We start from the raw sequence: 23408 nt of genomic DNA, 5'->3' as shown, positions 1-23408 counted from the left end.
TCAGTGAGGCTGGAAAGATAGACTGGGGCCAGACTGTACATTGCTTTAAAAGCAAAACCAAGCAGTTAATATTTGATCCTAGAAGCCATAGGAAGTTACTGGAGTTTGCCAAATGAGGGAGGGACAGGGTCAAATGTGTGTTTAAGGAAAATCACTTTGGCAGCAAAGATAGGACACCAATTAGGAGGCCTCTGTAATAATCTAGTTGAAAGGTGATGAGGACCTACAGTGCTGTGTGAGTGGAAACAAAGGGTCAGATGTGAGAGACATCAGGAAGTAAAAAGGGTGTTTGGCAGCTAGATATGTGGGATAAGTAAGGACCCCAGGATAACGCCACGGCTATTAACCTGGGAGATAGAAAGGTTGGTGGCATCTTCAAAAAGAAAAAGAAATGGAAAGTTTGGAAAAGGGAAGGGCTTGGTGGGAAAGACAATGAGCTTGGTTTTAGACATGCTGAATTTCAGCTATCACTATGACATACAGTTTGAAATATCCAATAGGCAACTGGTAATGTGGGACTCTCAGGGGAGAGACTTTGGATGGATAGATAAATTGGATATGTGAGTCTGCATACGTTTGTATGTGGTCACATGGTCAGCAGCTAGCTGGCAGAGTGGACAGAACTCGTGACCTGGAGTCAGGAAGACTCATCTTCCTGAACTCAAATTTAGACTCAGACATTTACTAACTGTGTGCCTTTGGACAAGTTATTTAATTCTGTTTGCCTCAGTTTCCTCATCTGTAAAGCTAGAGAAGAAAATGGCAAACCTTCCCAATATCTTTGCCAAGAAAATCCCAAATAGGGTCACAACTGAAATAACATATCAACAATTATTAATTACTATATATACATATATATGTATGCACATGTGTGTGTGTGTGTGTGTGTGTGTGTGTGAGACAGATCTGAGAGTCATCTGAACACAGATGATAATTAAATCTATGGGAGCTAATGAGGTTACCAACAATGTGTAGAATGTAGACAGAGAAGAGAAAGGGCCTAGAACGGTACCTTCGGAACCACCCACAGTTAGGGGTCTTAATGTAGATAATGAGCCAACAAAGGAAACTGAGGAATAGTCAGACAGGTAAGAAGAGAACCAAAAGAGAAAAGTATCATGAAAACTCAGACTGGAGAAAGTTTCCAGATGGAGAGAGTGGTCAACTATGTCTAATGCAGTAGAGAAGTCAAGAAGGATGAGGACTGAGAAAAGTAGGTTGGATTTGGCAATTAAGAGTTCACTGGTAATTTGGAAAGAGTGCTTTCATTTGAGTGACAATATTAGAAGCCAGAATGCAAAGGGTTAAAGACTGAGTGACAAGAGTGGAAGCACTGAGCAGAAATGACATTTTCAAGAATTTTGGATAAGAAAGGGAAGAAAGATGGGGCAGCTAGGTGGTGCAGTGAGTAGAGCACTGGCCCTGGAGTCAGGAGGACCTGAGTTCAAATCCAGCCTTAGACACTTGACACACTTACTAGCCGTGTGACCTTGGGCAAGTCACTTAACCCCAAATTGCCCAGCCTTCCCCCCTCCAAAAAAAAAAGTTAAAAAAAAACAAATAAATAAGAAAGGGAAGAAAGATATAGCATGATAATTGTCTAATGACATTTTTTTATTATTTTTGGAGGGGGCAGGGCAATTGGGGTTAAGTGACTTGCCCAAGGTCACAAATCTAGTAAGTGTGTCAAGTGTCTAAGGCTGGATTTGAACTCAGGTCCTCCTGACTCCAGGGCCGGTGCTCTACTTACTGAACCACCTAGCTGCTCCAATGACAATTTTTTAAAGATGGGAAAGTTGTGTTTGAAGACAGCAGAGAAGAAACCAGTAAATGAGATGAGGTCAAACAATAGAGAAGGGATGACTGAAATTGTAATATGCTAGAGAAAGTGGAAAGGGAATAGATCAAGTATACATGTAGAGTGGTTGGTCTTGGCAAAGTGAAGGGCCACCTCACTGACAGAAACTGGCAAGGAGGAAAGAATGAAAGATGACACCAAAGAGTTTTGAGATGAAGATCACTGAAGAGGGAGCTCATGTCCATGGGTCTCAATTTTCTCAGGAAAAGTCAAAGTCCTGAGCTGACAGAGAAGGAGAAGGAGCGGATGTTGGAGGCTTAAGAAGAGATGTAGTTTTGGAATGGCTTCTGTGGGAAGTGACATAGAGAACCAATAAGGGAGGAACAGAAGTACTGCCTTATTAATGCTGGAAAACATGGATTTATAATGTACCCAGTCAGCAGAATTCTGTGGCTTTCTCCAGCTCCATTTAGCAGCCTTTGAGTAGGACAGAGGAGTCCTGAGTACCTCGAGTAACCTGAGGACGACAATGACAAGATATATGAGCAGCAAAAGGACAAGGAGCCAAGAGATTTGAGAGCAGAAGCCAATGCAGAGTTGATATGGCTATCTAGTGGGTCGAAAATGAAAAGGGAAGAAACTGAAGTCAGACCAGAGCTAACTGCCCAAGAAAGAACTGAGGGATGGAAAGAGTGGAGGTCTCAATGGATGAAAAATAGATTTGGGGGTGTTTCAAATTAATGAAGTGAAACACTTCTGGGTAATGATGAGATCCGGTATGTGACCATGTGTAAGTGTGGCTGAGGTAGAGTTATCATCATAGGATTTAAAGAGGCTAAGGAATTGGGAAGTTAGGGAGATAAAACACTTCTGTAATCTTCTTAATCGATTAAGGTACAATGCATGCCTTTTCCAAAGATGAAAGCAATGAGAAATAAACCAAGGAGGGCAGACTCCTCAGCACAAAATCAATTCTCTCTTGAGATGGCTTTTTTTAAGATCTGAAGTGCAAATCCCTGAACATCATAATGACTGGGTCTAGGGACTAAAATAAATCAAATCTCTGACTCCTTTGATTCTGACGATGAGTTTGTTGGGGAACACGAGCCTGTGTAAGAAATTCCAGCATAGACATATCTCAATTATCCAGACAAACAAAAGGAAGCTATTACAGAGATAATCTAAAGAACTGATAATCTCCAAATTATGTTTTATCTTGCTTTGAAATGTATCTGTGTTCTTTAATTTCAGCAAAGACTTCAAAATGTTCTGGGATTTCCCAACACTTCATATGAAACAGAGAAGCTATATTTATGAAAACAAGGTCCTGAGATGACCAAAATAGCTATATAGTTTCTTGATCTTCAAGAGAAGGTATTCAGCAAGCAGATGAATATTATGGAGTGGCTAATAATAAGATCTGCAGTGATAAATACAGACTGTGATATCAACAAAAAGCTTAATGAAAAATTCACTGTATTAGGTGTGAACAAGGCCAGTGAAAATTTGGATTTGTTCACTTGATTCCCCGAATCAATCTGCAGGTCTTTTTGAACATATGACCATGCTAATCAAATCTTCCAGACACCTACCAAGTGGAATAAACAGTCCAATATCCTCCATCTCTTCTTCATTCTGATGAGCTGGAGTTCTGGCTGGCTTTTCTTGAGGAGAAGTAAACCCTCCTGGCTGGGAAGATTTCTTTGGCTGAATTCCAAGCCTTGTAGAGTGGCTGCCTGCCTGATGTAAAGGCCCCTCCTCTTCAGACTGCATTTGAGGTTTTCCTGTAGAAAGGTCACAAATATAATGCCTTATGGTCAGTATTAACACTCTTTTGTCCTATAAAAAGCTTTCCAGTTAGTCAATCAACTCCATGATAACAATGTACGCCTACATATTAGTACCCATGTATTACTACTTATGTGGATGGAAAGCCCTCAAACTTAAACCAGGTTTCTGAAAAAGTTGCCACAAGTCAAAATTATACAAGCAATATCTGTTTGTGCTACAGAAATAATGTGTGATAGATCATGTTCCTGATCCAGGTATAAAAACCACAAACACCACACTAAATGAACCACAAGTTATAGGTGAGCAGGAGATGATTTTCATGAGTTGACGTAAAAGAAAAAGTTAATCTCCCTGTAGCCAACCCTGCGGTCAGAAACATGTCCAAACTAAGTTCTGTCCTGTACTGGTTGTCGAAACAGCCTGCTTGAGACAGTCACATCAGCTTGCAAGGATTCAACCCAGTAATGATCCCAAATCTACATTATCAAGCTCCCACTTCTTTCCTCAGCCATGGGCCCATATTTCCAACTGCCTGCTGCATATTTCCCCCTGGATGTCCCACAGACATCTTAAACTTAACATGTCAAAAACAGACCTCACAATCTGTCCCTTAAAACCATACCTCCTCCTAATGTCTCGATTTGTTAAGGATACCACCCAGGTTTACAACCTAGGAGCAATCCCCTACTTTTCACTGACTCTCCCCCCCACATCTAATCACATACCACAACCAACCTAGTTCAGGCCCTCATCAACTCTCACGCAGACAACTGCAATAGCCTCTTAATAGGCCTCCCAGTCTTGAATCTCTCCCTTGTCCAATCTTTCCACTAATTTGCCAAACTAATATTCCTAAAGCACAGGTTGGATCATGTTACTCCTTTGCCTCTAGGATAAAATACAAACTCCTGTTCAACGTTTAAAGCCTTTCATATTCTGACTCCAGCCTACCTTATTGGCCTTCTCTATACTATGCCTTTACAAACAGGCCTGGAATGCTTTCCCCAGTCTCCCTCCAAAACTCACTGTATTGGTAATTAAGGTGGGACTTTTTTACTCTTTTAGAAATGCTAAAGTAATCAAATGCCTTTGATTAAGTCTTACTAGGTGCAAAGCTCCAGGAACACACCCTTTTGCTAACTAGGTATAAAGCCCCAGGCTCATACCCTTTTGCTGATTAGATGTGAATCCTTCAGGCCCTAAACAGGATACAAAAACTGAGAGGTTAGCATTCTGTTTAGGGCTCTCACTCACTAGAAGAGTGGTGTGTGACTCTGGGCAAGCCACTGTTAGGAGCCTCCTGGCTTTGAAGAAACCCAGATGTTTTGTTTTGGGGCTCTCACTTACTGAAAGAGTGTCGTGTGACTTAAAGAGACTTTGGCCAGCCCTTGTTAAGAGCCCCTCGGCTTGTAAACCCAGATGTTGATGCTTTCCTGGTAACCATGAATTGTGATTTGAATCAGAGAAGGTCTGTCTGTTGATGTTTGTATTTGCTCTGAAATTCAGGTTGCTGCCTTTTTTCTCCTGAACTAAATGAGTTATATTTGTATGTGTGACTAAAGTGAGATTGTTAACTCCTTACAGTTACTTTCCTTAGTAAAGCAGATCAAAAAACCTGTGTTAGCAGCCCTTCTGTATGCTGGTGTTACTGGTCTTACGCAGTCACAGTACCTGCTAGCAAAATTGTTGTTACACTCACTCAGCTCAAGTGCTTACTTTTGTTCTTCTTTCATTCTCTAAGAAGACCAATGGCATCATGAAGGTGATGTCTTGATTTGTACATAAACTGGACTGAAGTGAGTCAGAGTCCTGATTGCCAGTTATTGGTGCCCTTGTCCCAAACCACTGCATATTTATTTTGTAGTAAGATAGTATCCCTTTCTTATATGGATATTTTATTTACTGAAAAGAGCAGAAATGGGACATGTGTGAAACTCAGAGAAAAGCAGTTTGATGAGAAACACAAATAGCTGCTTTTTAAAAAAATTCCAATTTACTATTTTTTTTGGCATTCATTTAAAAAAAAATTGAGTTTCAACTTTTCTCCTTCCCACCCCCTCCCACTCATTGTGAAGACAAAAAATGTGATATCAATTATGTATGTGAAATCATGCAAAATATACTTCTATACTGGTTATGCTGCCAAAAAAAAGCAGTCAGTTTGTATTGCTTAACTGGCTTTTCTTTCCTACAATAGGAGGATTTATATGATGAAAGGAGTTAAGGTATATCCAGGAATAATCATGATATAAAAACAAAAGATACCTGCATGTAGAAATGGGGAGAAAATTTGTAATTCAAACTCTTGTGAAAATCAATGCTGAAAACTAAATATATTAAATAAATAAATTAAAAAAAAAAAAGATACCAGCATGGCAGAATGGAAAGAGAACTGACTGTGGAGTCAGTCAAATCTTGCCTATGACATTACTATCAGTGTCATTTGGGCAAATTCTCAGGCCACAGTTCCGAAAGTATAAAAGGAGTGGGTTCAATTAGATGACTTCCTCAATCCCTCCCAGTTACAAAGCTATGATTCTATTATCGTTACATTAAAACAACGTAGTTGTCCTATGCATACTGATTTCTTTCCAGTCAGGAGACAATCCACAGCACCAATTCTTTTAATGCTCTATTTATAAACAATCTCCACTAAGTACATAATTTTGTACCACAAATATATTCTCTAGTCCATGCCCATGTAACAGTTTATCTAAGCTATGTGCTATTCTTTCATTTTGCATCCTACAACTCTCTCCATAAAACCCGTAATTTCTGTATTAGAATATGATCCTGAGAGCAAAGAGAAGTCTCACAACCAACCCCCAGCCTAGTCTGAAATGTGCAATGGAATAACACGGACAGGAAGTTCAACCCAAAGGGGAGCCTGAAGTTCTATACTCTGAACCTACAAAACCTTCCAAATAGCTAATGGGGCTTGAATTTAGCAGTAGTGAACTGGAACAGGAACAAGCTCACAGGTGTACTGCTCAGATCCAAACCCAGATGAAGAGTATGCAAAGCTCAGAAGGAGTTAGGCAGCACATAATGTAAGCCTAAAAGTCCCTAGACTGAGCTGATCCTGATATCTTTGAAGAACCTAAAATACAGAAGGACCCAAAAGAACACCAAACACTGCCATAAATTCCCTCTGGAACTCTATACAGCAAATAACAAATAATAAGAACAAGAATAACAATGATAATAGCATTTATGTAGTGCCTTGGTTATCTCATTTTATCCTCACAACATACCTGGAAGGTAGGTCTATTTATATCTCCATTTTAAAGATGAAGAAACTAAAACAAAGATTAAGTGACTTGCCCAGGATCACACAGGTGTGTCAGCTAGCAAGATTTTAATTAAAATCTTACTGATTATATGCCTAGCAGTCTATCCACTGAACCACCTCTAGTCCAAAGCCTCAAAGCAAAACCTCAAAGAAAAACCACATCTTAGGCACTAGAATTACTAGAATATATAAAGCAAGCTTTTTTAAAGCCGAAAATTAATTTATAAGTCAGAGCACTAAAGAACTGTAAAAGAAATGAAGTATGGAGGAAAGCCTTGGAAAGAGAATTAACAGCTGAGCAAAAGAGGTACAAAACCTTACCAAGCAACAACAGATCCCTCAAAAAATTAGAGTTGACTGGGGCAGGTAAGTGTTACAATGGATAGAGCACTGGCCCTGGAGTAAGTAAGACCTGAGTTCAAATCTAGCCTTTGAACTGCCTCCAAAAATAAAAAATGAGAATAGACCAAAGAAAAGTTAATGACACCTTGAGATAAAAAAATATTATAACAAAGTCAAAAGACTGAAAAAGTGGAAGAAAATCTAAGATATCTCATGACAAAGAAAAACAACAAAACCAGCAGAAACCATATGATCATCTCAATAGATGCAGAAAAAGCCTCTGACAAAATACAACACCCATTCCTATTAAAAACATTAGAAAGCATAGGAATAAATGGAGCCTTCCTTAAAATTATAAATAGCATCTACCTAAAACCATCAATAAGCATTATTTGTAATGGGGATAAGCTAGATGCATTCCCAATAAGATCAGGGGTGAAACAAGGATGTCCATTATCACCCCTACTATTCAATTTGGTACTAGAAATGTTAGCTATAGCAATAAGAGAAGAAAAAGAAATTGAAGGAATTAGAATAGGCAAAGAATAAGCTAAATTATCACTTTTTGCAGGTCATATGATGATTTACTTAGAGAATCCTAGAGAATCAAGTAAAAAACTACTTGAGATGATAAACAACTTTAGCAAAGTTGCAGGATATAAAATAAACCCACAAAAATCCTCAGCATTCCTATACATTACTAACAAAGCCCAAGAACAAGAGATAGAAAGAGAAATTCCACTCAAAGTGACTGTAGACATGATAAAATATTTGGGAGTTTATCTGCCAAGACAAACCCAGGGCCTATATGAACATAATTATGAAACACTTTCCACACGAATAAAGTCACATCTAAATAAATGGAAAAATATCAGTTGTTCATGGTTAGGCCGAGCTAATATAATAAAAATGAAAATTTTACCTAAATTAATCTATCTATTCAGTGCCATACCAATTGAACTACCAAAAAATTATTTTACAGAGCTGGATAAGATAATAACAAAATTCATCTGGAAGAACAAGAGGTCTAGAATATCTACGGTATTAATGAAAAGAAATGCTAGAGAAGGTGGCCTATCCATACAAGATATTAAACTGTACTATAGAGCAGCAGTCATCAAAACTACCTGGTACTGGCTAAGAAACAGAGTTGTGGATCAGTGGAATAGAATAGGTACACAAGAAGCAGAAGTCAATGACTATAGCAATCTACTCTTTGATAAACCCAAAGAGGCCAGCTTCTGGGCTAAGAATTCACTATTTCACAAAAAATGCTGGGAAAATTGGAAAATGGTAGGGCAGAAACTGGGCACAGACCAATATCTTACACCATATACAAAAATAAAAGTCAAAATGGGTTCATGATTTAGGAATAAAGGCTGAAACTATAAGCAATTTGGGAGAGCAAGGAATAGTTTACCTATCAGATTTATGGAAAAGAAAAGAATTCATGACCCCACAAGAGATAGAGAACATTACAAAATGCAAAATGGATAATTTTGATTATGTTAAATTGAAAAGTTTTTGTATAAAAAAAGCCAATGCAACAAAGATTAGGAGGGAGGCAGAAAATTGGGAGAAAATCTTTACAACTAGTGTCACTGATAAAGGCCTCATTTCAAAAATATACAGGGAACTGAACCAAATATATAGGAATACAAGTCATTCCCCAATTGAGAAGTGGTCAAAGGATATGAACAGTTTTCAGAGGAAGAAATTAAAGATATCTATAGGCATATGAAAAAATGCTCTAAATCACTACTGATTAGAGAAATGCAAATCAAAACAACTCTTAGATACCATCTCTCTCCTGTCAGATTGGCTAAAATAACAAAACAGGAAAATGATAAATGCTGGAGAGGATGTGGGAAAACTGGAACATTGTTACATTGCTGGTGGAGTTGTGAACTGATCCAGCCATTCTGGAGAGCAATTTGGAACTATGCCCAAAGGGCTATAAAAATGTTCATAATCTTTGACCCAGCAATACCACTTCTAGGGTTGTATCCCAAAGAGATCACACAAGTGGGAAAAGGACCCATACGTACAAAAATATTTATAGCGGCTCTTTTTGTAGTAGCAAAGAATTGGAAATCAAAGGGATGCCCATCAATTGGGGAATGGCTGAACAAGCTGTGGTATATGAAGGTAATGGAATACTATTGTGCTATAAGAAATGGGGATGATACGGACTTTATAACAACCTGGAAAAACCTACACGACATAATGCTGAGTGAGTGGAGCAGAGCCAGGAGAACATTATACACAGATATATGGATTCTGTGATGACTAACTCTGACAGACTTTGCTCTTCTCAGCAACACAATATGCAGAGACAGCTCCAAAGGACTCACGATGGAGAGTGCTATCTACATCCAGAGAAAGAACTATGAAGTATGAATGCAGATCGAAGCATACTTCATGCTCGCCTTTTTCTCCCCCCCTTTTTTTTCTCTCTTTTGTATTTGTTGTTGGGTTGTGGTTTTTTTTTGGTTCTGTTTCTTCTTTCTCATGATTCATTCCATTGGTCATAATTCTTCTCCACAACTTGACTAATGTGTAAATTAATTCAATGCGAAGTTATACATGGAAATTATATGGGATTCCATGACGTCTTGGGGAGGGAGGGGGGGAGGGAGAGAAGAAAATCTGGAACTCAAAATTATGTAGAACCGAGTGTTGCAAACTAAAAATAAAAAGAAAAAATATTAAAAAAAAAAGCAATGTCAGTGACACAAATAAAGAAAAGACCACAATAAAACATTTAAAATTAAAAAAATAATCATAATAACATTTCACTTAACAGGGAAACAGGAGTGAAAGTGGAGAAAGGATGGGGGGGAATAATAGAGAAAACAGTATCAGGGAGGAATAAATCATATACAAAAAATCTCTAACCACGGAGAATGGACCATGAAGAGGAGTTTAAAAAGAAAGAAAGATTAACATATCTCTTTCACAAAAGACAAATCTGCCCAAAAAATAAACAAGAAAGGACATGAAGAGAATTTTAGAGAAGTTAAGACCTATATGATAGATATATGGTGATTATTGAATGGGAATAGAAGGGGCTATACACATTTCTCAGTTGTGCCTGGCATCTTCACAAAAAATGATCAGGTATCATATTAGGGCATATAAACTTCCCCAATAAATGCTGAAAAGGAGAAATATCAAATAAATCTTTTACATAACACAATGAAAAAAATTATATTCAATAAATAACCACTTACAAAATAGAGACTAAAAAACTTAAAGAATGGGTCAATCAAAAAAACCATAGAAACAATAGATAATTTCATTAAATACAAGGACAACAACGAAATAACATAAAAAGTTTAGGGATATAGTTAAAACAGTCCTTGGAAGGAAATTTTTATCTCTTAACACTTTTATCAAAGAAAGAACTGATGAACAAGTTGGGCACGCAACTAAAAAAAATTTAAAAACCCAAATTATACATCAAATAGAAATCCTGAAAAATCAATTGGATTAATGAAACCAAAGCAAAAAAATGTGAATTAATAAATCAAATTAGGATATTTAAAAAATAAAATAGACAAACCACTAGCTAATTAGATGCAAACCAAATTAGCAGTATCAATAATGAAAAAGGTGAACTGATAGCAAATGAATAAAGGAAACTGTTGGAAACTACTTTGCCTATTTATAATTAAAATGAAATGGATGAATATTTACAAAAATATAAAATGCCCAATCTCAGGAAAAGAAACTGAATAAGTAAAAAATGAAATCTTGAAGGAAAAAAAATCACAGGACAAAATGGATTTATAAGTTAATTCTATCAAACACTTATACATTATGTAAGCTGATTGAAAAAATAGGAGAGAGTACTACCAAACTCCTTCTATAATATAAATATGGCCTCAATACTAAAGCAAGAAAGAATGAAAACAAAGGAAACTATAGACCAACATCCCTAACGAATAATGATATAAAAATGTTAAAATATTAGGAAGGAATTTATAGAAACACATCACAAAGACTGTACATTTATGACCATGTTGGGGTTATAGCAGGAATGCAAGAGGTTCAATATTAGGAAAACTATCACCATAAAAGGCCATTTTAATAACAAGAACAAAAATCACATGATTATGCCATATATAGAAAAAGTTTTAACAAAACAAATACCTATTCTTGTCAAAAACATAGGAATAAGTGGATCTTTCCTTAATTAGTAGTATCTATCTAAAATCAAAAGCCAACATTATAACGTTAATAGGGAAAACTAGAAGCCTTTCCATTAAAATCAAAGCTGTTCATTACCATCATTACTATTTTACATAATGCTAGAAATGCTGGCTAAAGCAATAACATAAGAAAAAGAAATTGAGGGAATAAGTATTGGCAAAGAGGAAACAAAAATGATCACTTTTTGCAAATGATATATGATGGTATCCTCGAAAAATCTTAGAGAATCAACTAAGGAATTAATTGAAACTATTAATAATTTCAGCAAAGTTGCAGGATATAAAATAAACCCAATAAAATCATAAGCATTTCTGCACATCACCAACAAATCCCACCATGAAAAGATAAACAGAAAAATTCCATTTAAAATAACTACAGAATAAGTACACCTGCCAAGACACACATAGAAACTATATAAATACAAAAACTTAAAATCCTATGAAAAAGACCTAAATAAATGGAAAAATAATAGTTGCTCAGGGGTGAGCTGAGCCAATATAATAAAAATGGCAATACTACCTAAATTAATTTACTGATTTAGCAGCACACCAATCAAGCTACCAACAGATTACTTAATAGAGCTAGAAAAAACAATAACGAAATTCATCTTAAGGAACAAAAGATCAAGAATTTCAATAGTAATAATGAAAAAGGGTGAATGATCAAAGCCTAAAAGGGCCAGATTTCAAACTATACTACACAGCATTAATGATCAAAGCAACTTGTTACTAGCTAAGGAATTAGTCAATTAGTAGAAAAGATTAGATACACAATATACCAAAGAAAATAAGCACAGTAACCTAATGTTTGATAAATGCAAAGATGCCAGGTTTTGGGTAAAAACCTCACTATTTGACAAAAACCCCTGGAAAAACTAGAAAGCAATATGACAAAAACTAGGCATGTACCAGCATCTTATGTTGTATAGCAAGACAAACTTCAAATGGGTACACAACATAAACAGCAACATCACAAACAAATCAAAATAGAAAAAAAGAAAATACCTTTCAGAATTATGGATAAGAGAAGAATTCATAACCAAACAAGAGATAAAGAGAATCACACCAAGATAAAATGGGTAATTTTAATTACATAAAATTTAGAAGTTTAACCAGTGCATCTAAAATTAGAAGGAAAGCAAGTAATTGGGGAAAAAAATCTTTGCAGCAAGTTTATCTGAAAGAGGCCTTATTGATAATATACAGGGAACTGATTCAAATTTTTAAGAATAAGAGACTTCCCTAATTGAGAAATAATCAAAAGGGATGAAGAAGCAATTTTCAGAGGAAAAAATACAAGCTGTCTATAGCCATATGAAAAAAATGTTCCAAATTACTATTAATTAGTGATACCTATACCTATCAGATTGGCAAAGATGGCCAAAAAAGGAAAAGGACAAACACTGGACTGGATTTGGGGAAACGGGAATATTAATGAACTATTTGTGGATCTATGAACTGTTCGATCTCTTCTGGGAAGCAATTTGAAACTATAGCCTAAAAGTTACTAAACTATGCACACGTTTTGATCCAGTGACACCACTAGTGGGTCTATACCCTAAAGAAATAAAAAAAAAATTTTTAGAGGAGGAAAAGTTCCCATATACACAAAATATTTACATCTAGGTTTTAATTAGTGCAAATAAAGAATCCCTTAAAGTGACTGCATGTATTTGAATTCAAATAATTATGTAAAACATAGTAATTGGTTCTAGCCCAATGAAAATATGCAGTATGAATTGGAATAATGTGACCACTTAAAGGGACCCTTTATTCACACTAATCAGTACCTACCGGTCTAGCAGTTCTTTTTATGGTGGCAAAGAACTGGAAACTAAGGGGGTGCCCATCACTTGGTAATGGCTAAATAAATTAGGGTATATTAATTTAATGGAATAGTATTGTGCTACAGGGGATGGTTTCAGAGAAACAGAAGGAAGGCCTGTATGAAATGAATCAGAGTGATGAACAGAATCAGGATAACAATTTATACTACACCAATAACAACATAAAAACAAACAACTTTGAAAGACTATCCACCTCCTGACAGAGAGGTGACGGATTCAGGATGGAGAATGAGGCCTATTTTTTGGACACAGCCAATGGGAGAATTTGGTTTTGCCTGACTATGTGCACTGTGCTTTTCTTTCCTTTTCAATGGGAGAGGTAGGTATAAGAGAAGATAGATTTTTATTTAAAAACAAACAACTGCCTTGACTTTTGCAAAACAACTCTATCCTGGTTTTCTTTCTACTTCTGCAATGATTCCTTTGTTATTTATTTCCTCCTCCAAATGTCCATTCCTCAGCTTCTCTCCTTTCAGGAGTGAGTGCCAATTCCCTCAACTCAAATAATCATCTCTATGCTGATGATTTCCAAAGCTACAACTCCAAGCCTAGCTTGTTACCCAGATTTCCACCTTATATTTTCAACTGCATATTATAAATGTTTTCTCTCAGTCTTCCTCAAATGCAACAGACTGAAAACTACTCATCTGCTCTCTTAAAGCATCTGCCCCTCTCCATTGCCCTATTTCATTAAAGGTACCACCATTCTTCCAAGCAGCCAGGCTCAAGACCTTAATATCATCTAATTTTCCTCTTCTTTTTCCCCAATATCAATCAGCATGTCCTATCAATTCTTTTCTATTGTATCTGTCTTTTCACCCCCTTCCCCTTCATTTCCACTGCCACTATTCCATGCCAAAGGCCTCATCACTACATATACTGAGATATATATATATATATAGAAGCACAGTTATGACACCGAGAAATATAGGGATCTAAAAAATCATCTAGTTCTCTTATTTTGCACCTAAGGAAAATGTAGCCAAAAGTTAGGCAACTTGTCCAAGGTCATACAGTTAGCCTGGACCTTAAGAGATCCAGGACTCCACTCTTCCCACCTGACCAATGCAATCTTACCTCACATTACAGATATACCTTGTTTAATTGTGCTTCCCAAATATGATGCTTTTTACAAATTGAAGGTTTGGGACAATCCAGCACAGAGCAAGTCTATCAGCAAGTCCAACAGAATGTGCTCATACCGTGTCTCTCTGTCATATTTTGGTAATTCTCACAATATTTCAAACTTGTTCATTATTATTATGTCTGTTATGGTGATCTGTGATCAGTGATCTTTGATGTTACAATTGTAATTGTTTTGGGGCACCACAAATTGCACCCAAATAAGACAGTGAACTTAATAAATGTTGTATGTTCTCACTGCTCTACCAATTAGGCAGTCTCCATCTTTACCCCTTTAACTTCAACCAAACTATTCCCAGAGACAAAACAATACTGATATTAGGCCAATTAATAGCCTTACAATTTCCTTTAAGTGTTCAAGTAAAAGGAAGAGTTAATCCCTGTGGCAAACTTTATTGTTGTCTTATTTTAAGAAATTGCTACAGCCACCCCAACCTTCAGCAACTTATCAGTCAGTAACCATCAACACTGAGGCAAGACCCTCCACCAGCAAAAACATTATGACTCACTGAAGGCTCAGACAATGGCTAGCATTCTTATCAATAAAGTATTTTTTAATTAAGGTATACACGTTTTTTAAGACATAATACTACTGCACACTTAACAGACTACAGTATAGTGTAACATAACTTTTATATGCACTGGGAAACCAAAAAAATTCATGTGACTCACTTTATTGCAATATTTGCTTTATTGTAGTGGTCTAGAACCAAACCCACAATATATCTAAGGTATGTCTGCATTTTTCTCATGGAAAAGCTCCACTTCAATGAAACTATTCTCTTTATCCATGGAATATGTCATACTCTCCCTGAACCTCTCTACATATTCAAATTCCACCTATATTTCATGTCTCTATCCAAATCGTACTTCTTCCAAAAAATGTTACCTAACTATTCCAACCTATTGATCTCTTCCTACTCTCACACCAAAACAACAGCACAATGCAGGTTTTATTCCTAGATCTAACTTGCTATTTGACCTTGAATAGGTCACCTTGTACTTCTCTGAATCACAGTTTTCTCATCTGTATATGAGAGGGCTAGATTAAAATAATCTCTAAAATTCCTTCCAAATCTGAAATCCTATAATTTTTAAAGCATCTTTATTGTCCTTGTCACCCATTTTGGCTAAGAATCATTATGTTGCTTTATATAGTTTTCTTGTTGCTTCACATTTTTTCATTGTCTCTGAATGAGAGTGTGAGCTTTGTCATAGCCCTACAGATAGTAGAAAAATAAACAGCCTTCAATAAATACTACAGAATCACAGAAGTTAAATTTGGAAGGAACTTTAGTGCTCTTATATACTGATCTCCTATGTAAAACAGGAAGCTCTTCTACAACATCCTTTACAGATGGTTGGATACCAATACTGTCATGAGGCATTTGCTACCTATTAATTCAGCCTACTCCATCAACTCAAACTATTAAAATGTTCTTCCATTTGTCAAGCTGAAGTCTGCCTCCAATTTTTAGCTATTGCTCCTACTTCTATCCTATGAGGTAAGACAAATTCAACTTCCACATGATAGCCCTTCAAAAAATTAATGACATCTATCTTTTTCCTCTCTCTCCCAAAATTAATAGCCAATATCCATTAAATGATTACTCATAATACATTCTCTAATTTTTCAATATCCCTTTTGAAATGTGGTACCCAGAACAGAACCTAATAATCCAAATGTGACATGGTCAATACAGAAAAAATAAGCTTAATGTCTTAGGACATTATTTTTCTATTAATCCAGCCTAAGATAACACCAGAATTTTTTGGAAGCTACATTAATAAGGCTCACCTTAACACTATACTGGATCCATCATTCCATTCTGTTGAGATTTTCTTGAATCTTGATTCTACAATCAAGGCTTCTTGAATCATCCTCAAAACTCCTAAAAATCTGTATCTTTCTTAAAGTTATACTTACTTTATTCTCTTCTGTAATAATTTTTTTGTGTGTGTGCATGTCCTTTATTCCCTACTCAAGTTCCTTGAGGGAAAAAAATATATCTTATTTAATTTTGTGGTACCTTCAAGATAAGTAAATACAAAATACTTACAAAGTAACTTGGTAAAAGGCTGTTGACAACTAGGGGGATCAGAAATGGCCTTTTTCAGAAGGTGACACTTTCTGAGGCTTGAAGACTAATGGGATTTCTAAGCAGAGGCAAGGCAGGGGGAAATACATTCTAGGCAAAGGGAACAGCCTGTGCAAATGTCCAGAGGTGAAAAGATAGAACACTATGCATGGGAAACAGTAAGTAGGCCAGTATGACTGAAACACAAAGAGTAGGAAGGGAAGCAATATGTAATCAGCCTGGCCAGAATTAGATTGTAATGGGTTTAAACATCAAACAGAGAAGTTTATCCTAATGGCAAAAGGGAGCCAGTAAAGCTTCTTGAGCAGAGGAGTGATATGGTCAGACTTACACTTCAGGAATGTCAATTTGACACCTGTGTGCAGGATGAAATGGTGAGAAAAGAGACTAAACAGAGAGACCAATTAGGTGGATACTGAATTGGAATTACACTAGGCAAGAGGTAATGATGTACCTGACCTAGGGTGGTAGCTATGTGAGAAGAGAGAGGGGAAGAAAGAGGGAGAGAGATAGAGAGGGAGAGAGATGAAGGATGTAACAGTAGAATCAATAAGACTTGGCAAATGACAGGTTATGGGATAAGGGAGAGTGAAAAGTTGAGCATATCTGCTAAGTTACCAACTAGAAGAATGGTGAAGTCCTCAAAAGATTAGAGAAGTTAGGAAGGGGAGTTTCTTAGACATATCAGGGGGCAAAAGAAGGGGAAGAATGAATTCTGTTTTGGATGTGTTGTGTTTGAGATGCCTATGGGACATCCAGTTGGAAATGTCCAGTAAGCAACTGGTGATGTGGTCCTGGAGCATATAGAGAGATATATCTGGTAGTCTACTGCTCAGAAATGATCATGGAAACCATGAGAGCTGATGAGATCATCAAGCCAAAGAATATAGAGAGAGAAAAGAAGAGGACCCAGGGGACAGCCTTGGGGGATAACTAGCATAAAAAGACAAAACAAGGATGAAGATCCAATAAAGGAAACTGGAAAGAAGTGGTCAATTGGGTAGGAAGAGAATCAAAAGAGCAGTGTCAAGAAAATCCAAGACGGAGAGAGTATTCAAGAAAGCAATGGTCAAAGGAGCCAAATGATGCAAATAGGTCAAGAAACATGAAGACTGAGAAAAGGCCACTAGATTTGGCAATTAAGAAATAACTGGTGGCCTTGGAGAGAACAGTTTCAGATGAGTGACAAATCCAAAAGCCAGACTGAAAGGGAATTATAAGAAAAAAGGAAGTGGTTGCTTTTAGAGAAGACGACTTTTTCTAGGTGTTTAACTGTGTGAAATGTTAAGAGATATATAGGCTACTGGTATGAAAGGATGGCAAGGTCAAAAATAAAAAAAAAAAAAAGCTGTCAGCTCTTTTTTTTTTTGTAATCCCCAGAAAATATGATCTTTCATAAACATAACAGAAGCACTAAAGAGCTTGCAGAGTTCTCTCCAGCACTGCCTTAACCTTTCAACTACAAAGATTTGTAGTGTCTTGGGAGAAGAGAATATGCCTATTATCTCTTTGAAATCCAAAAGGAGAGTTCCTCTCACAACTGGAATTCTGACCATTTAAAATGGGCAAATGGAGAAGGAAAAAGGGAGTTGGCTCTCTGTGGCTACTCCTGACTTTTCAATCTGCCTTTCCCTTTCCTTTCTCTCTCTAGAGATCCTAATTCCCCAAAACTCTATCTTTGGCATTCTTCTCATCTATATTCTCTCCTCTGGTGAACTAATTTACTTTTACAGCTTCAATTATATTTATGTAAATGTCTCCAAAATCTATAGCCTCAGGATTACTTCTTTATCTAGTTCCATACTCTCATTTCCAACCATTAACCAGGTTGTCTCAACACTACCTAACTCAACATGCTCAAAACTGAACTCACTGTATCTCCCCAAAAACTTACTGTTTCTTCTGTCTTCACTATTTTTCTTAATGGTACCAACCTTCTCACAGTCATACTTGAAATCCTGGAGGTATTTAAGACCCTGTCAACACTGTCCATTAGATATCTAGTATATCTCCTGTATCTATCTGTCCCCACCTCTACTTTCTAATGCCACTGACACAGTGCTACTTCAGACCTCATTAACTTTTGCCTAAACTATTATAATAGCATTTAGCCAGTCTCCTTAACTGTAGTTTCTTACTAATCCAAGGGTTTTAAATCTGGATCCATGAACACTTTTAAAATTTTGATAACTGTATTTCAATAAAACCGATTTCCCTTGTAATGCTATTAATTTTATTTTATTAAAAAACATTATTCTGAGGTGTCCAGAACCTTCACCAAACCACCAAAGGGGGTTTATGACATTAAAAAAAAGTTGAGCCTCTGCTCTACTCTATGCTGCACGCTACCAGATCAAAGAATTACAAGGTACTGAACTAGAAGGAACCTTAGAAAATCATCTAGCCCTCATTTTAAAGATGAGAAAACTAAGGCCCAAGAAGGCAAAGAGAATCGCCCAAGATCACAGAGAGAGTAAGCAGAGCCAAGATTTGAACCCATGTCTTATCTCTCCAAACCCAATGATTTTTCCACTATACTATGATGCTTCTATTGATACTCTTCAATAGCTGAATTCTAAATCCAAGTTACTGGGCAAATATAATTTGCAAATGTAAATGTGCAATAAACTGGAAGGAATATATTTGTGTATTTCAGATTGAGGCAATTCAATTAATATGCCTTGCTAACCCACCAGGTATATAGCCTTCCATCTTCCTACTTCCAAATGTAAGGCACTTTCTGACTGATTGAATGATTCACCCTGCAGCTCAAAAACCTCCAATGCTGACTACTGAAAAAAGTCGAAAATTCATTTAAGTACCTTCACAATCTGGCTCATATGTGCCTTTCTAGTCTCATCTCACTTCTACGACCCTTCAGGTGAATTGCACTCCTGACAAACAACAATTTTCCTCTCCCAAAACATCTAGGGTTTTATAATCTCCATGCCTTTACTCACATCATTCTCCATGCTTGGAGTGCCCTTCCTTCCTGACCCAAAATTTCTCCCTACTGTATTCCTACCCCTTCTTCAAACACTCACTCTTCTGTGAAATCTACCTGACCTATAGTAAGTGCTCAATAAATGTTTATTGATTAACTCCTCCTCCCAGGACTATTTGTTCCTTCCTCTGAACTCTCACAGAATTTTGCCTTTCATGTATTTGTCACACAGTATTTTGCATTACATTTTGATAAACTTACTTTCTTTCGCCTAACAGACTTTAAACTCCTTCAGAGCCATATGTATTTTCATCTTCTTATTCTCCAACTCAGTATCAAGCATAATAGCTAACAGACAGTGAAAACGCAATAAACATTTATTTAATTCGCTTTCATCAAGCTTCTGAGCTGTCAGTAATTTTTGAAGATAGTGGAGAATAGGAAAGATGTGGAAGAGTAAGATGTAAAATAGCTTCCCAATTTTTAAAAAGGGGGGAAGGGAAGAGGTTATTTCTACAAATTATTGCCCAGTAAGATTAACCCTGATTTCCAGGAAATTCTAGAAAGATGATTTAGATGGGTAATGTGTGAGCGTTTAGACAAAGATATATATAGGATCATAGATTTACAGCTGAAAGGGACCTTAAGAGGCCATTTACTACAACTTCTTCATTTTACAGATGAAGAAACCGAGGCCCAGAGAAGTGAAGTAACTTGTCTGAGATCAGACAGGGACTGACAGATGTGAGATGTGGACCCAGGTCCTTTTATTACAACCCCTTCCTACTGAACCATGCTGCTTCCCAGGCACACTAAGTACAGCAGCATCAGGTCAGTTACTTATTTCAATTTTTAACAGTATTACTAGATGAAGAATAAAAGAAACAAACACCTACTATATGCCAGGCACTGTGCCAAGCACTTTACAAATATTATTTCATTTGATCCTCACAACAACTCTGGGAAGTAGGTGCTATTATCCCCATTTTCCAGTTGAAGCTGAGGCAGTCAGAGGTTACATGACTTGCCAAGGGTCACACAGCTAGTAAGTGCCTGATACAGGACCCTAGGACCAGTGCTTTGTAAACGGTGCCACCTAAGCTGCAGCAGATATAGTTTATATTAATTTCAACATGCTATTTGACAAAGGTGTTAGTGATAAACTTATTAAAAAACAGGTGTAGGCCAGATTATAACAACGTTAAATGGTTTGAAAGTGCTTAAAAAACTGTATCCAAAGAGTGCTGGATAATGGATCAATGGCCACCTTGAGGAAAGTCTCTAGTGGCAAACCATGTGACCCTGTCCTCAACCCATCCATGACTTGGATGAAGATGGAAATGGCATGCTTATATCAAATCCAAAAATATTTCAAGCTAAAACAACAGATAAACTATAATGTGCTGAATTTAATTAGGAGAAATGTGAAGTCCTGCACTTGAGTTTAAAAACTCAAATACAAAATGTAAATTTGTTTATTGGTAGTTCATATGAAAAAGATAGTGTTTTTTAGTTAACTATGAGCTCAATAGCATCAACAGTGATGTGATGTCAAAAAAAAAGCTAGTGTGATCTTAGGCTACATTACAAAAATACAGTATAAGGTATATAACAAGAGAAGTACCAGTCCCCCTGTATTCTATATTGATTAGACCACAACTGGAATACGGTTTTCAGTTCTGGGCAGCATATTTTAAGAGGAACATTGACAAAGTAAAGTGTATCCATTCAAAGGTTGATCAGAATGGCGATGGGCATGAAATTATGTCACAAGGGCAACAGATAAAATAATAACAAGAATAATATTTTACATATATATTGCACTTTAAGATTTGCAAAGCACTTTACAAATATTATCTCATTTTATCCTCACAACAACCCAGGAGGTAGGTGCTGTTATCAGCATCATTTTACAGATAAGGAAACTGAGACAGATTAAGAGGTTAAAGTGCCTTGCCCAGGTTCACACAGCTAACAAATGTCTAAAGCCACATTTGAATTCAGGTCTTCCTGACTCCCAAATCCAGCACTCTATCCATTGCACCACCTAGATGCCCCCAAAATTGTGATGTTCATAGCTTGAAGAAGACTTAAGAGGACTGAACAGGGCTTGAATATTTGAAAGGTTATCATGTGAAGAAGGGATTAGACTTATTCTGTTTAGTTCCAGAAGACAGAACTGGAACCAATGGATAGAATATAGAGAGGTAAATATCAGCCCAACATAAAAACAAGCCTGGTAACAACAGAGTGGACCATCTAGTGACTAATGAGTTTCCCATCATCAGACATGTTCAACTAAAGGATAAATGACCACTTGTTAGGGATGTTGTAGAAGGAATTCTTGGACCTAGAATGAGGCTGGACTAGATGACCTCTAAGGTATTTTTCAATTCTTAATATTCTTTGATTCTATTATTCTTTCAAAGTGGGACAAAGAAATTGTTCCAATAAATGGAACACAAATACCAAAATAACAATTTTTAAGATGAAGAAGTAATTGAGTGTCTGCTATATGCAGGAAGCTGTACTTTATTTAAATACTCTATGATCAAAAACCAAATTTATTTATATAATTCATAATGACTAGAAAACTAAAATGAAGCCACGGAAATTTAATGTGTTCTAAAACCACTGGTCCAACTTTTTCACTTTACCAAAAAAACTCCAGAAATAGAAATATACCAGTAAAGGTACACTATGGTTAACCATAAGAACTACAGCACTCAATTGGACATCTGATAAACTTCGTCATCTGTAAAATAACAGTTAGAATAAACGAGCTAACATCCTTTCTAATCCCAAAAATCTAATTCTAATTCTAACTTTGGATGTGATGGAACATAAGTACCACAGAGCCAACAAACTAATTCCAAATAACCCAACAAAGCAACAAATGACTTTCTTCCTCTAAAAGAGATTCTATCCCTGTCACCATGCTTCAGAAATTCAGGATACACTTCCTTGGTTAGGTACCAGGATCGTAGACCACATAAAGAAAACTGCTACGGTGCAGTAGTGAAAATTTTGGTAACTACACAGCAAAGAAATTTACTGAGTACGTACAAGATAACTCCTCTAAAGGTAGAACAAGAGATAGTGGCTTAAATTGCAGCAGGATGGTTGTAAGTCAGACATAAGAAAAATTTTTCTGACAGTATTAGAAAATGGATACTTAATGACCATAATCAGGATTCATATCTTACCACTTTCATTGTTAATCTTCTCACATGCCTCAGCGGAGGATGAAGATTCCTTCAAGTTTGGATGATCATCCCGAGGCGCTGGCCCTGGCCTGAGTGCAATTCTCTTCCCCCTCCTCATACAAGTCCCCTGGATTTTTCCTTTAGTGATAGTGATATTACAAGGCTGAGAGGACTCCAGGGAAGGCAGGTTGATTTCCTGAGTGTTAGAAACATCAATTGCTTCTAGGATTGCTACATCTGTGTCCTGAGCAAGCAACCTGGAGGCAGATAGATCTTCCTTACAAGTATGGTCACCAGTATCCTGCATAGGTTGCACATCCAAGCCTGGTGTTCTGACATGGCTCAGCCCCCAGGGTAAGGACACTGTGCCCAAGTCTGTAATTTGGTCAGGTTCTGGGGCAGTAGCTGATTCTAGGTCTAAACTGGTCTCCTCCTGGCTGTCTTTATGCTGAGGGGATGATATCAAAGTAGTTCTTCTCTTCTTACAAGGAAGCATTTTAAAGGTAAGCAGAATCCCAGTTCTGCTCCATCCTGAAAAGACAAGAACAAGTACTCAACACTCCCATGCCAATTAGTGATAATTATAATAACACCTCAAAGAAATTCAATGCTACTATATTCATGATACACACGCATCCCCAGTAAATGAACTAATTCCCTTAAACAAAAGCACCTGTCAGTGTTCTCTTCCCTGAACTACAAGCAGAACCCAGCTATTCCTCAAAGTACTGA

General features: G+C 36.8%; 1 protein-coding gene across 3 annotated transcripts in view; it reads right to left on the bottom strand.

The window, feature by feature from the left end:
• Positions 1-23408, bottom strand: part of GON4L (gon-4 like) — a 74983-nt gene that overhangs the window by 49631 nt on the left and 1944 nt on the right. For all 3 annotated transcript variants that reach the window (XM_036753741.1, XM_036753742.1, XM_036753739.1), the window contains exons 2-3: positions 22677-23207; positions 3391-3582 (exon numbers count right to left, since the gene is read on the bottom strand). In XM_036753741.1, coding sequence (XP_036609636.1) covers positions 3391-3582; positions 22677-23172 — 688 coding nt within the window. In that variant the 5' untranslated portion in view covers positions 23173-23207. The remainder of the gene's footprint in view (positions 1-3390; positions 3583-22676; positions 23208-23408) is intronic.

This window comes from Trichosurus vulpecula, chromosome 4 (assembly GCF_011100635.1).
Source record: "Trichosurus vulpecula isolate mTriVul1 chromosome 4, mTriVul1.pri, whole genome shotgun sequence".
Lineage (NCBI taxonomy): Eukaryota > Metazoa > Chordata > Mammalia > Diprotodontia > Phalangeridae > Trichosurus > Trichosurus vulpecula.
This window is presented reverse-complemented; position numbering and strand designations above follow the sequence as displayed.